Consider the following 15,683-nt stretch of genomic DNA (forward strand, 5'->3'; position numbering starts at 1 on the left):
ACAAGAGAATTGCTTAAGTCCAGGAGTTTGAGGTTGCTGTAAGCTATGACACCACAGCAGTCCACTGAGGGTGACAAGTGAGACTGTCTCAAAAAAAAAAAAAAAAAAGGAAAGTATGAAAATAGGCAAGAAAAATTACCAAAAGGAGAAATTTACCTTGTATTAAAATATAAAGTTACGGTTAACTTCAAATGTGATATTAGCACATAAATAGATCAGAGGAAAGAAACAGGTGTGGCATAAAAGGAAAAAACTTGACAACATAATTCAAAACATCTGTGACCAAATATATACACAAACACCACAAACTTATTAGCTTCCACCTTTCATTACATAAGAAACCAAGCAAAATAGGCACTTGATATGACAGTGTGACAAATTCAAAGTAAGGGCACTGAAGGACAGTACTCTACGTGGTCTTAAATTTTTTTTTTTTTTGGAGACAGAGTCTTACTGTGTCGCCCTCGGTCGATATCACAGCTGTGGCATCACAGCTCAAAGCAACCTCAGACTCTTGGGCTTAAGCCATTGATTCCCTTGCCTCAGCCTCCCAAGTAGCCAGGATTATAGGTGCACGCCACAATGCATGGCTATTTTTTTGTTGCAGTTGTCATTGTTGTTTAGCAGGCCCAGGCTGGGTTCGAACCCACCAGTCTTGGTGTATGTGGCTGGCGCCATAACCACTGTGCCACAAGGGCCAAGCCTTAAAAACTTTTAAATATGGGTGGCGCCTGTGGCTCAAAGTGGTAGGGCGCTGGTCCCATATGCTGAAGGTGGCAGGTTCAAACCCAGCCCGGCCAAAACCCACAAAAAAAAAAAAAAAAAAAAAAAACTTTTAAATAAGGGGCGGCGCCTGTGGCTCATTCGGTGGGGCGCCAGCCCCATATACCGAGGGTGGCGGGTTCAAACCCAGCCCTGGCCGGACTGCAACCGAAAAATAGCCGGGCATTGTTGTGGCGGGCGCTTGTGGTACCGGCTGCTTGGGAGGCTGAGGCAAGACAATCGCTTGGACCCAGAAGTTGGAGGTTGCTGTGAGCTGTGTGGGGCCACAGCACTCTACCGAGGGCCATAAAGTGAAACTCTGTCTCTACAAAAAAAAAAAAACAACTTTTAAATAAGGAAATTGAAGAAATGTGGGGAAATATATGAGATAAAAATCTAATACTGATTCACACATATTTTGAAAAGTTAGTCAATAAAAATGAAGTTAAGATTTGCTCTACCCCAAGCAGATACATAGGCACAAATTTTTAGGTTGCAGACAGAAGTTTTGAACTGAGAAAAGGCTTGGGAAAGAAACAAAGATGGTGTCTGGTTGTACACTGTTGCACTTTCAGCCCACCCTGGATGAAATTACCAATCACTTGTTACTTAGATTTAGATGTTAATAATTAGAATTATTAGCAATCACTTATTATTCTGAACTAAATGCTCTCTTCTTCCATAAAACAGGTGGTCAGGACTCGGCAACACAGTTTCTAAGACGTGTTTACATCGACCACTCTCCTTAACTGTTCTTTAGTCTGGCTTGAAGGTGCTCCATACAGCAGAAATATCAAGATGAACACCGTCAGATTTTAAAAGAGAAAAACAGTTGAGCACCTCGGTCACTCTGCATTTCAGTGAGCTGATAGGAGCGTTGTTCCAGCCCTCCACTCCCACACTGCTGCTCCACGCCCACCTGCCCTGAGCAGAGATCACACCTAAGGAGTTACTTTATATTTATTTATTTAGAGATAAAGTCTCATTCTGTTGCCCAGGTTAGAGTGCTGTGGCATTAGCCTAGCTCACAGCAACCTCAAACTCCTAGGTTGAACAAATCCTCCTGCCTCAACCTCCCAAGTAGCTGGAGTTACAGGTGGTTACCACAATGCCTGCCTAATTTTTCTAGTTTTAGTAGAAATGGGGCCTCACTCTTGCTCAGGCTGGTCTCAAACTCCTGAGCTAAAGCAATCCTTCCACTTTGGCCTCCCGGAGTGACAGGACTGTGACCATCTGTGAGGAGTTACTTTAAAATACGCTGGTTCCACGTACTTCACAAAACACATCCTGCACATAGTGGGGCAGGGAAACAACTTTTTTTTTTTTTTTGAGACAGAGTCTACGTTGTCCTGGATAGAGTGCTGTGGCATCACAGTTCACAGCAACCTCCAGCTCTTGGGCTTAAGCGATTCTCTTGCCTCAGCCTCCCAAGGAAACAAACTTTATAACTCAGTTGTTTTCAGTAAGAAAAGTCAGTGATTTTCTTTGCATTAAAAAGTCTGGGCCAGGCACAGAGCCTCATGCCTGTAATCCCACCACTTTGGGAGAACTTTACAGACAAACTTTAAAAATTAGCTGAGTGTGAGGGCAGCGCCTGTGGCTCAGCGGGTAGGGCGCCGGCCCCATATGCTGAGGGTGGCGGGTTCAAACCCAGCCCCGGCCAAACTGCAACAACAACAAAAAAAAATAGCCGGGCGTTGTGGCGGGCGCCTATAGTCCCAGCTGCTCGGGAGGCTGAGGCAAGAGAATCGCCTAAGCCCAAGGATTTGGAGGTTGCTGTGAGCTGTGTGATGCATGGCACTCTACCAAGGGCGATAAGGTGAGACTCTGTCTCTACAAAAAAAAAAAATTAGCTGAGTGTGGTGGCCTGGGCCTTAAGTCTCAGCCATTCAGGAGGCTGAGGTAGAAAGATCATTTGAGCCCAGGAGTTGGAGGCTGAGGTGAACTATGACCACGTGACTGCACTCTAGCTTGCACAACAGAAATTAGGCCTTGTCTCTTAACAAAAACCCAAAATAACAAAAAAAAAAAAAAAAAAAGGTGTGACTAGTACAACCCTTCTGGAAGGAAGTATGGCTGATTATTTAATTTTCTTATGAATTATCCTACTGAGTTAAAAACAGACTAAAATTTTTCCTCAAAGCACTCAAGCTAGACCTCCCATTTGATCCTGCAATCCCATTACTGGGCATCTACCCAGAAGGAAAAAAAATCCTTTTATCATAAGGACACTTGTACTAGACTGTTTATGGCAGCTCAATTTACAATCGCCAAAATGTGGAAACAGCCTAAATGCCCACCAACCCAGGAATGGATTAACAAGCTGTGGTATATGTATACCATGGAATACTATTTAGCCATAAAAAAAATAGAGACTTTATATCCTTCGTATTAACGTGGATGGACGTGGAAGACATTATTCTTAGTAAAGCATCACAAGAATGGAGAAGCATGAATCCTATGTACTCAATTTTGATATGAGGACAATTAATGACAATTAAGGTTATGGGGGGGAGCAGAAAGAGGGAAGGAGGGAGGGGGGTGGGCCTTGGTGTGTGTCACACTTTATGGGGGCAAGACATGATTGCAAGAGGGACTTTACCTAACAATTGCAATCAGTGTAACCTGGCTTATTGTACCCTCAATGAATCCCCAACAATAAAAAAAATAAAAATAAAAAAAAAAGGTGTGGAAAAATTTTAGTCTGTTTTTAACTCAGTAGGATAATTCATAAGAAAATTAAATAATCAGCCAGAAAAGAGTTTGTTTATATTTTTCAACTAGAGCTTTTAAAGCCAAAAAAACATCATTTAAAACATTTCTTCTTGGCTTGGCACCCGTAGCATAGTGGTTACGGTGCCAGCCACATACACTGAGGGTGGCGGGTTCAAACCCAGTCCAGGCCAGCTAAATAACAACTGCAACAAAAAAATGGCTGGGTATTGTGGTGGGTGCCTGTAGTTCCAGCTACTTGGGAGGCTGAGGCAAGAGAATTGCTTGAGCCTAGGAGTTTGAGGTTGCTGTGAGCTATGACTCCACAAAACTCTACCGAGGGCGACATGGTAAGACTCTGTCTCAAAGAAAAACAAAAAAACAACATTCCTTCTTGAAGATATGAAGGAATTCAGACAGTAACTATATTAATGAAACATCAAGTTACAGATAAACATTTTAATTAAATATATTATTTTCAAGGTTTTTTTGAAATCGCACTTACACTAATCAATAGCCAAAGGTAATAAAAAAGTTTAAAACCGAAAATGTCCTGACATGAACACCTGACAGGAAATGCTGCTATTAAAGTAACATATACTGCTCCCAAGAACAATGGCATTTTTAGAAGATAATTCATCTTAACATGTGAGAGGAAAAATTTGTAATGAAAGGCTAGAAGAAATATATATTAGTGCCTGCTTTTTAAAAGTTTATTTTACATTTTAAATACAGTATTTTTCTCATAAAAAAAAAAGCCAGAAGTGCCTTACTCTGCAGTTTCTATACCATATGTACATGAGAGCTGACGGACAGCCTGACAAATGTTCTGGATATAACAGTATAGATATCTATGAGCTGGGATTACTTTTGAAACAAAATTTAAAAAGATGAATTAAGCACTGCTTAAAAGAAAATAATCCAGCTTCTGAATAACCAAAAGAGAACAGAGTTAGATATGTACAAAACCAGGTATTAAAAAAACAGAAAGAAATGCAGCACACAAAAATCTCAAATAGCCCGTATGTGGTGAACTGTATATACTGCAGCTAATCAATGGAAATCCTCCTACAAGAAGTGATTTATGATTTGAAATTTAAAAAATCTAAGTATTTCAGTAACAACATATAACAACATTAAGTGTATATACTGTGTATATCTTTGTCATTTTTTATCTATACTACCTTCCCCTCTGAAAAAAAGAATCTCTAGACTAGCCAATCACGCATACAAATTTGAGGCAATTAATTCATTTGTTTTCAGTAAGGAAAACAAAAATGTACCTCTTCCCATCAATAAAGACATAATACAGATTAAAGCTATAAAATTTAAGAATGGGCATCTGAATTTCCAATTCTCTTTAATAAACAAATCCAAACTGGAATCACATGGGGTTTGTGCCTAAGTAATAACAAATTAAAATCACTGTGTCTGGCAGTGATTTCCACTTTAGTGCAATATTATTTCCTACACACTGAATTACATTTAAATGATTTCATACATTTTAATTCAGTAGGTGCCAATTTGAGTTCATAAAGCCTCTACCTGTAGTTCTTTATGCAGAAAAGTTTCAATCTGAGATACTTTATGAAGCCAAATCAAAACAAAAACTAATTAACTTTATATTGCTACCAGTAACATGAATACCAAATAAAGAGACAAGGACTGAAAGTTTGTGGAGGCTCTTGAAGAAGGATGTCTGATGGGTTCTACATATCTGACACTTCAATTGTCAATTGGGTTTGCACATTTTAGTTTATCTCAGAAAATAGTTCTCTATAACTTTGAACTAAACAGCTGTACCTAAAGCAAAACCCATCAAGGTCACTTGAGCAAGATCAAATGGAGGCAATTTCGTTTTCTAATATAATCTGTGAGGTCTTGAGTTTTTAACTTTTAAAAATGACCTTCAATCAAAGCCAGCTGCACCTGATGTAGACTATTAAATGTAAGGACTTCGAATCAGAGGGCACGTTTAAATATGGGCTCTCATAAAACATACGAGGCAGCAATGGGCTAACCATCAGCCAGGTTAAGGTCAACATTGGGATGTTTTATTTTGGAGACTGTAAATATTTAACATGTAGCTCATGTAACTTCAGCATCCACTAGACTCTGCTGGTCAGCACCCAAGGGCTGGATGAATCTGAGGAATCCTTTTTCAATCCCAAAGTGTTTAATGCTAAAGATTCACAAGGAAACTCTGATTCCCAACAAGAGTTCACAAACCTTCAGACCAAAATCAGTAAGTAAACACTGACTCCAATGCTCCACAAAAGTCAAAAGTAATTTCTAAATTAAATGCCATCTTCTGCCCAACCCTAGACTCCAGACTCTGTAACATCTTTATCTAGTATAATACACTCTGTAGTAGACTGATTTTGACCTCCACAAAGAGTAGGAGTTGTCAAACTTGAGGAGATAGACTCCTCTCCCTGGATACTGGTGACTGCCAGCATACACTTCCTCATGACAGTCCCGCCGATACACAGGCACAATCTCATCCAGCAGAGGTTTGTTGGTGTTCTTTTTGGCTTTCTCTTCACAACTAATGTTTTCTGTGAGAGAGAACAGAGACAAATCAATGATTCAAGAAAACCACTTTTGCATCAAGTAATTAAACTCTGTCCTTTCTTTGAGAAACTGCTCGTTAGGAATTCTGCTGAACTAGTCTACAAGTTAGGGGCAATTGGGCATATATTTATTCATTGATCACTCCTACAAATATCTGACCACCTGCTATGTACCAAGCACTATTCTGGCCCTGAGAGCCTCGTGGTGAACATCTCATGGTGGGAACTGCCAGCATCCCGTCCCTCTCTCTGCTGGTATTACTAATGCTGATATTTCTGTGCCCCGTTTCTTCTTTCCATATGGATTCAAGTTCTAACTGCTCCCCAAAGGAGGAATCTCACTCAGGTGAGTTAAGAACAAGGAAAACATTGCGTTGATCCTCCTCTTCAATCATATGAGAGTCTTCTCCATTTTAGAAAGAGGGAAAGGCTGCCTAGGAGGATTACTAATTTCTATATACTTCAAATATTATTTTCGTTTTAGTAAAACGAAAAAGTCACAGTAGAGAGGTGGGCATTTGCAGACACCCTGAAAATTCAATTATTTTCACTCTATTCAACCCAGAGATGATTCAAGTAACAAAAATAAAAATGAGCTCTGATGAGAGGTTTGTCCCAGTTAATAGTTTTCTGAACTATAAGGATATGAAGTTAGGGGGAAAAGAACGCTCTAGAAACGTAAGGAATGAGAAAATTATGAACCAGCTGGTTCATAATTTATTTTTTTAATATTTAATATTTAGTGTATTAAATATTAAAAAAACCTCAAGGAAAACATATCAAGGGGAGTATTCAGTACAGAAAACAAATGACTTTCAGCTTTCTAAGATGGCAGAGTGAATTCTGGCAACACAAATTAACTGGGTGATGCCTGTCAACGACCACCATCAGCAACTTTCAACAAGGAAAGTCTGAGGAAACAGTGCAGCGGCATTTAAAGAGACACAACCTAACTATACTGTGGCATCCTGGATTGGATCCTGGAACATTAGGTAGAAATTAAGAAAACCTGAATAGATAAAGATATTAGGTAATAATAATTGGTTAATCAGCTGTGGTGAGTTAACAAGAGAGGAGCGTAGATGCATGTATACAGATACTCTTTCTACTACCTTACTTTTTTTATAAATCTAAAACGATTCTAAATAAAAAGTTTACTATTAAAAAAAAAGCAGATGACACTCTTATAAAAGTGGGTCCAAATCAGATTTGCTTTGCCACAGGAACACTTAAAATTAAGCATCTTTCATCTGCAAATGAGAAATACAGGTTCAAAATGTATACAATTATTGATATCCAAAACCAAATTGGTTTATTAACTCAATATCCAAATTTTTTTCCAAATCTACAAAATTAAAGATTACTAGGATAGAGGGAAATGCACCTTTTATCATTTGAGCAAAATTTGGGACCTGGAAACATCAACAAAGAAAGTGAATAATTAAAACAGAAGGCTGGCTGGGCACAGTGGCTCACGCCTGTAATCCTAGCACTCTGGGAGACTGAGGCGGGTGGATTACTTGAGCTCACAAGTTCGAGACCAGCCTGAGCAAAAGCGAGACCCCGTCTCTACTAAAAATAGAAAAAACTGAGGCAAGAGGATCATTTGAGCCTGAGTTGGAGGTTGTTGTGAGCTATGACGCTACAGCACTCTACCCAGGTTGACAGCTTGAGACTCTGTCTCAAAAACAAATAAAAACAGCAACAAAAACCAGGAGACTGGATCGACACCCATACATTTTGCAAGAAAGCAAACTTGTCTCTACCTTTCAAGACTTAAGGGAGAAAAAACAAACCAGCAAACAAAATACTGTACTCTTTTTCTATCTGAAAGGAAAGAAGAAAGCCAAAAGGAATTCCCACATTGCCAGGTGCAGTGGCTCACGCCTGTAATCCTAGCATTCTGGAAGGTTGAGGTGGGTGGATTGTCTGAGCTCAGGAGTTTGAAACCAGCCTGAGCAAAATGAGACCCTATCTCTAAAACAGAAAAAAAAAGTCAGGTGTTATGGTGGGCGCCTGTAGTCCCAGCTACTCGGGAGGCAAGAGAATCACTTGAGCCCAAGAGTTTGAGGATGCTGTGAGCTATGACGCCATAGCACTCTACCAAGGGTGACAATGTGAGACTCTGTCTCACAAAAAAAAAAAAAAAAATGACTCCCACAAATTGTCCAATTAAGGACAAGACATCATGGCACAGTACCCTGCTAAGGCATCTGGACAAATACAGTTTATGAGCTACATCTCTGAAGAGGAAAAAGTTGTAACATTTTTAGCAAACAATTCTTGGGAGCAACAAACCCCCAGTGTTGTTCCTATTGATACACAGGGGGGTTTTTTTGTTTGTTTTTTTGAGGCAGAGCCTCAAGCTGTTGCCCTGGGTAGAGTGCTGAGGCATCACAGCTCACAGCAACCTCCAACTCCTGGGCTCAAGCGATTCTCCTGCCTTTACCTCCCAAGTAGCTGGGACTACAGGCGCCTGCCACAACACCGGGCTATTTTTTGGTTGCAACTGTCTTTGTTGTTTGGCGGGCCCGGGCTGGATTCGAACCCGCCAGCTCAGGTGTATGTGGCTGGCGCCTTAGCTGCTTAAGCCATAGGTGCCGAGCTGATACACAGGTTTTAATGGATTTTAGTGGATCAGTTTTAGTTTCAAATCATTTTATAATTAGGAATAGTGCAAGGGTAGGTAGGAAATGCCATCTTCCATTTGAGGGACATACATTAGAGCTAAGATCAAGGATATCAAAGTTTTCATCTCTGGAAATGGATCTCAGCCACTTTCACCAATGCTATTCTCAACATCAATAACCCCAAAACTATCAACAACTAAGACCTCAGACTAGGAAGTGATCTTTTAGAAGCTCTCCAGCAGGCAAGTCAGAAGAAATAAATCACCTCAACTGATTTTTGAACACAGAAGTCTTCTATATTGTTCACACAGCTCTTTGTAAGTACAGTAATGCACACATACAAAAAAAGTTTCCTTCCCAGACTGTCTAATTTCATGAGACTCTATGATACATCAGAAAGGGCAGTACAGGGCTTAGCTCCTGGTTCCAATGTTGTCAAGAGGCACGTGAGACAATAGTGGTATCACCTGGCCAATCTAATCTGCTCAGGTCCCTCTCTCTCACTTATTTTGTTTTTCACTCTTATTATTATTTTCTTTCTGGTGAGTAGTATTTATGGGCAATGCTTTACATTGCTGATAGTATTCAGGAATAAAGATTCCTACAAACAAATTGCCATGTTAGACAAGGGAGTTCATGCTTCTACCTTTACCAGTTCAAATTCGGACCTGTACCGTAATGAAGGATTTTGAATCTGCTTCGGGCGTGAGAGTCAATCAGCAAGATGTACTGTAATTTCTGGGATATCCTGATGGTTCATGTAGATAATTATATAGAATAAAAATTATCTTTGGGGCCAGGTGCCGTGGCTCATGCCTATAATCCTAGCACTTCGGGAGGTCAAGGTGGGTGGATTGCCTAAGCTCAAGGTTTGAGACTAGCCTGAGCAAGAGGGAGACACCATCTCGAAAAAAAAAAATAGCTGGGCGTTGTGGCGGGTGCCTATAGTCTTGGCTACTCAGGAGACTAAAGCAAAGATTCACTTGAGCCTAGGAGTTGGAGGTTGCTGTGAGCTATGATGCCAGGCATTCTACCAGGGGTTAAAAAGTGAGACTCTGTCTCAAAAAAAAAAAAAAAAAAATTATTGGGCGGCACCCGTGGCTCAGTGAGTAGGGTGCCAGCCCCATATACGAGGGTGGCAGGTTCAAACCTGGCTCCGGCCAAACCGCAAAGACAACAACAAAAAAAACAGCCAGGTGTTGTGGCAGGCACCTGTAATCCCAGCTACTCGGGAGGCTGAGGCAAGAGAATCACCTAAGCCCAAGAGCTGGAGGTTGCTGTGAGCTGTGACCCCACGGCACTCTACCTAGGGCAACAAAGTGAGACTCTGCGCCGGCCCCATATACCGAGGGTGGTGGGTTCAAACCCAGCCCCGGCCAAACTGCAACAAAAAAAAAAATAGCCGGGGGTTGTGGCGGGCGCCTGTAGTCCCAGCTACTCGGGAGGCTGAGGCAGGAGAATCGCCTAAGCCCAGGAGTTGGAGGTTGCTGTGAGCTGTGTGACGCCACGGCACTCTACCGAGAGCCATAAAGTGAAACTCTGTCTCTACAAAAAAAAAAAAAAAAAAATCTAAAAAAAAAAAAAAAAAAAATTATCTTTGAAGCTGAAAAACTCATTAGCATTAAATTAAATATTAACTGATAAATTTAACATTAAATTAAACTTAATTTCAAGAAATGCTTATGGTGTAGGGCACCAGCCCCATATGCAGAGGGTGGCAGGTTCAAGCCCGGCCCCAGCAAAACTGCAAAGAAAAAAAAGAAAATAATTTGGGTGGTGCCCGTGGCTTAGTGAGTAGGGTGCCAGCCCCAAATACAGAGGGTGGCAGGTTTGAACCCAGCCCTGGCCAAACTGCAACAAGAAAATAGCCAGGTGTTGTGGCAGGCTGGCAGGCGCCTATAGTCCCAGCTACTACAGAGGCTGAAGCAAGAAAATCGCCTAAGCCCAAGAGTTGGAGGTTGCTGTGAGCTGTGATGCTACAGCACTCTACTGAGGGTGATAAAATGAGACTCTTGTCTCTAAAAAAAAAAAAAAATGCTTATGGCACATCTGCTGTGCTTCCCTACGTGATCCCAGAGGGCCCAGAATGTGGCATGGTGTGATAATATGATCAAAACAACTTTATGACTCAAAACTTGAGTGAACTTTTAGGCTTACTCTATACACTTCCAACAATACATTTTTAAATTTATCCCAAGGCTTGGCACCTGTAGCTCACTGGCTAGGGCCCCAGTCACATATACCAGAGCTGGGGGGTTCGAATCCAGCCAGGGCCTGCCAAACAACAATGCCAAATACAACCAAAAAAATAGACGCGCACTGTGGTGGACACCTGTAGTCCCAGGTACTTGGGAGGCTGAGGCAGAAGAATTGCTTGGGCCCAGGAGTTTGAGGTTGCTGTAAGCTGTGACGTCACAGTACTCTACCGAGGGCGACATAATAAGACTCTGTCTCAAAATAAATAAATAAATAAATAAATTTATCCCAGTACAATCCCCAAAAAACAAAATTGCCAACCTTCTGCAAAAATAAGTAGTCTGTTTACAATCACCTGAAAGGTCAGGCAATCCTAAAGAACTGAGGCATGGTGCTTTTCCATTCTCACTGTCAGGGCACTCCTTCACACTATTCTGAGTCAAGACTACAAATTTAAGAGCTAGCCAGATGTGTAAAAAAACTCTTAAGTTCTAACTTTTCTGGGTAACAAAATTAAGGAGATTATCTTCTTAATAAGCAATATATTTTATATGTATAACCTACTTCCTAGATCAAGATAGTTTAGACTGACCTTGAAAATACCCAATTTTGTCTACTTATTCAGAGTAAATAAAAAATTTCAGGTTCGGCGCCCATAGCACAGTGGTTATGGCGCCAGTCACAAACACCGAAGGTGGCAGGTTCGAGCCCGGCCCAGGACAGCTAAACACCTGCAACAACAACAACAACAACAAAAATAGCTGGGCGCTGTGGCGGGCGCCTGTAGTCCCAACTACTGGGGAGGCTGAGGCAAGAGAATCACCTACGACGCCCAAGAGCTGGAGGTTGCTTTGAGCTGTGACGCCACAGTACTCTACCGAGGGCAACATAGTGAGACTGTCTCAAAAAATAAAAAATAAAAAAAATAAAATAAAATAAAAAATGCCACTCTAGTAAAACAGGGATTTCCAAATGGAAAAATACTTAAAACTTTTTTTAGGTAGAATGTTCTATGAGTTTCTGAATTTACATTAAAAAAAATCTTAGGATGATCTAAAAAGCTAATATCAGAGAAATAAATTTAAATAAATACCAGGATTAACAGAAACTCTTATAAGTTCCTTTAAAATTATTCAAAATGGCTTGGTGCCCAAAGCTCAGTGGTTAGCGTGCTGTCCACATACACGGAGGCTGGAAGATTCAAACCCAGCCCTGACCTGCTAAACAATAATGACAACTGCACCAAAAAAAATAGCTGGGCCTTGTGTCAGGCGCCTGTAGTCCCAGCTACTTGGGAGGCTGAGGCAAGGGAATCACTTAAGCCCAAGAGTATGAGGTTCCTGTGAGCTGTGACACCATAGTACTCTACTGAGGGCAACAGTGAGACTGTCTCAAAAAAAAAAATAAACAAATAAATAAATGAAATAAAATAATTCAAAATGATCTTGCGTATGTGGCTTTTTAGCACATAGGCTGCAAGTAAAATAGAATTTAGGAAGCAGTAAAATAGTAAATTGCCAGACTTTGCTGGCATACAGAAAAATTCAGGTTCAGGTCCCAATTCCCTGTAAGAGGCTGGCCTTTCTTTTTTTTTTTTTTTTTGGTTGCCCTTGGTCCAGTGCCATAGCGTCACAGCTCACAGCAACCTCAAATTCCTGGGCTTCAGTGATTCTCCTGCCTCAGCCTCCCAAGTAGCTAGAACTACAGGTGCCCGCCACAATCCCCAGCTATTTTTATTTTTTGGTTATAATTGTCACTGTTGTTTGGCAGGCCCAGGCTGGATCCAAACCCACCAGCTCCGGTGCATGTGGCTGACGCCCTAGCCACTGAACTACAGGCACCAAGCCAGACTGGCCTTTCTTTCTTTCTTTTTTTTTTAGGGGCAGAGTCTTACTTGCCCTTGGCAGAGCGCCATGTGTCAGTTCACAGCAACCTCCAACTCCTGGGCTTAGGCGATTCTCTTGCCTCAGCTTCCCAAGTAGCAGGGACTACAGGTGCCTGCCACAACGCCTGGCTGTTTTTTTGTTGCAGTTTGGCCGGGGCCGGGTTCGAACCCTCCACCCTTGGTATATGGGGCTGGCGCACTACTCACTGAGCCCAGGCGCAGCCCCAGGGCTGGCCTTTCTTATAACCCTTTTAGCTAAAGGTCCCACTAATAAAGAGATTGTTCCAAGTATTTCTGAACCAGCTACTACTTTTGCCAACACACAACCCAGCAGGTATTGAATACAGACCAATGGCTCTACCTTCCTCTTCCTCGTCATCATCGCTGGACTCACTGACGTGCACGCTGACAGCAGTGTTTGGAGAGTCTGTCCATTCAAAATACACCCCAAACCCAATGTCATAACTGTCTGTAGCAAATTCCCAAAAGAGATATGATCCTTCTTCATGGGTGGGTACTCGAACAGTGACCACTTCTCCTCGGCCCACTGTAATCACAGAATCCGCATCCTGCCGAATCTTCTCTTTAAAGTCCTTGATCTGGGGTCTTGTCCACATGGATGGCGCTGCTATTACTGGAAAAGATTCTAAAGGCAATAAGAATTATAGAAAAGCTAAACTGAAAGAATCTTCACCCTGCAGGCAGTAACGTTTGCACAGGACCACCTGCCTAGTGGCACTCAGGCACCAAGCACAATATGGTCTAGCCTATGTAGACCAGAGTTGGAGGAAAAAAAAAGCCTCCCCATGAGTTTCTCCAGGTTATAAAATTTAACAATGTCATAGATATTCAGAGGTCATCGCACTACTTCAAGTAACAAATGTGATTCTCAATCTTGGAAGTGATTTTTTTTTTTTTTGAGACAGAGTCTCATTCTGTGCCTTGGCAACCTCAAACTTTTGGGCTCAAGTAATTCTCTTGCTTCAGCCTCCCACCACAATACCTGGCTAGTTTTTTCTGTTTTGCTTTTTTTTTTTAAGAGACAGAGTCTCACTTTGTCACCTTTGGTAGAGTGCCGTGACAGCAGAGCTCAGAGCAACTTCAAACTCTTGGGCTCAAGCAATTCTCTTGCCTCAGCCTCCAAAGTAGCTGGGACTACAGGCACCCGCCACAACGCCCGGCTATTTTTAGAGACGAGGTCTTGCTCTTGCTCAGGCTGGTCTCGAACCTGTCTATTTCACTTTTGCTCAGGCTGATCTCTGAACTCCTGAGGTCAGGCATTCTACCACCATGGCCTCCTATAGTGCTAGGATTATAGGCATGAGCTACCATACCAGGCCAGAAGTGATTTTTTTCAATACTCTAATAATGAATGGGGATTTAAGAATAACTTTGAAAACTTCCTAATTGGAGCTAGGGAAACATTCTGGGAAAGAAGAGAGACCTGGACCCCAGGACCTAGGTATAAATTACTCTTTTGGGTGTGAACAAAGAAATTTAAACTTTGATTTTAGCCTATCTGTTGAAAAAAAGTCTTAACTGGTGAGAATCCCACAGGATTATTCTAAGCAAGCTCAAAGGAACAGAAAAGTCTTGATAGGATTAGAACCACTAGGGCCTGAGAAAAAGGGGTAAAGTCTTCTTACTGAGCAGTATCTATGTGCACTGAATTACCCCACCCAACTCTTCCGGAGTTAATTGCAGAGTCTTTGATAAAAGATTTTCTCTCATTTGAAAATACTGGTACAAACCCTTGATAAGAAAGGTTGGGGTCAGTAAACCAAGGGATTTCAAGGTCTTTTCTGAAGCAATTTTCTCTTACTTATTCTAAAAAGACAAGAAAGATCTCTGAAATCAAATTTCTATCACCATCCCTGACCACTGTCACTGAAATGCACTCTTCTTCCTCCTTACTTAGTTAACTTCTCTTGCCTCAAATCTCTCAGCTCAACTGTCCCTTCCTCAGGAAAGACCCTGTAACCTCTCTGACTAGGTCGCACCCTCCACATTGTATGTTCTCAAACTATCATGTACCTCTCTCACAGTACTTCCTAAAACTACACTTTACATTTTCTGTGTTTATTTTGCCTCACCACTGTACCCTAGCACTCAGAAAACCTTCAACTAATTGTTGAATGAATGAATGAGCTGCCCTCAGAAAGCTAGTGGAGCTTTGAAAAGTCAAAGCTATTTTCTAGGCAACACCATCCTTTTGTCTCAAAAAAATAGTAATGTAGGCTGGGCGAGGTAGCTCATGCCTGTAATCCTCACACTCTTGGAGGCTGAAGTGGGTAGATCTCCTGAACTCAGGAGTTTGAGACTAACCTGAGCCAGAGTGAGACCGGTCTCTAAAAAAGTAGCTGGGTGCTGTAGCAGGTGCCTATAGTCCTAGCTACTCGGGAGGCTGAGGTAAGATGATCACTTGAGACCAAGAGTTTGAGGTTGCTATGAGCTACAATACACGGCACTCTACCAAGGGTGGCAAAGTGAGACTGTGTCTCAAAGAAACCTCCAAACAAAACCAAAAACAAAAAACACCAAAACATAGTAATGTATGGTGACCAGCTTCCAAACTGGCCCCCAGAAACCCTTACTTCCAAGTCTTCAGACACTTGAGAGATCAACACCCACAACATGTCAGGGTTGGTGTGTGTGACCAACAGAATGTGGCGAAAATGTTAATGTATTACTTCCAAAGTCAGGGCATAAAAGTCACTACCATTTCTGTCTTATTCTCATTTGACCATATGCTCAGAGGGAAGCCAGCCACTGTATGTTGAGAATATTCAAGTAGCCCTATGGAGAGGTTTCATGGACTAAGAAACTGAGGCTTTGAGCCAACAGCCAGCACCAACTGGCTGGCCATGTGAGGGCCGCCCTCACCTTCTGTCCACTCAGCCCCTCACCTGACTACAACCCCAGCCA

At 41.7% G+C, this 15,683-nt stretch overlaps 1 protein-coding gene and 1 pseudogene across 3 annotated transcripts in view; both read right to left on the minus strand.

Annotated features, from left to right (window-relative positions):
• Positions 1-3,918: 3,918 nt before the first annotated feature.
• LOC128595436 (uncharacterized) lies at positions 3,919-5,519 on the minus strand (annotated as a pseudogene). Its single transcript, XR_008382930.1, has one exon. The product of XR_008382930.1 is annotated as an uncharacterized LOC128595436 (transcript).
• Positions 3,919-15,683, minus strand: part of ACBD3 (acyl-CoA binding domain containing 3) — a 50,194-nt gene continuing 38,429 nt past the window's right edge. The window contains exons 7-8 of one of the 2 annotated variants that reach the window (XM_053604054.1): positions 13,120-13,404; positions 3,919-6,032 (exon numbers count right to left, since the gene is read on the minus strand). In XM_053604054.1, coding sequence (XP_053460029.1) covers positions 5,821-6,032; positions 13,120-13,404 — 497 coding nt within the window. In that variant the 3' untranslated portion in view covers positions 3,919-5,820. Of the gene's footprint in view, positions 6,033-13,107; positions 13,405-15,683 lie in introns of both variants that reach the window. The other variant, XM_053604053.1, reaches the window with a different exon arrangement.

This window comes from Nycticebus coucang, chromosome 10 (assembly GCF_027406575.1).
Source record: "Nycticebus coucang isolate mNycCou1 chromosome 10, mNycCou1.pri, whole genome shotgun sequence".
Lineage (NCBI taxonomy): Eukaryota > Metazoa > Chordata > Mammalia > Primates > Lorisidae > Nycticebus > Nycticebus coucang.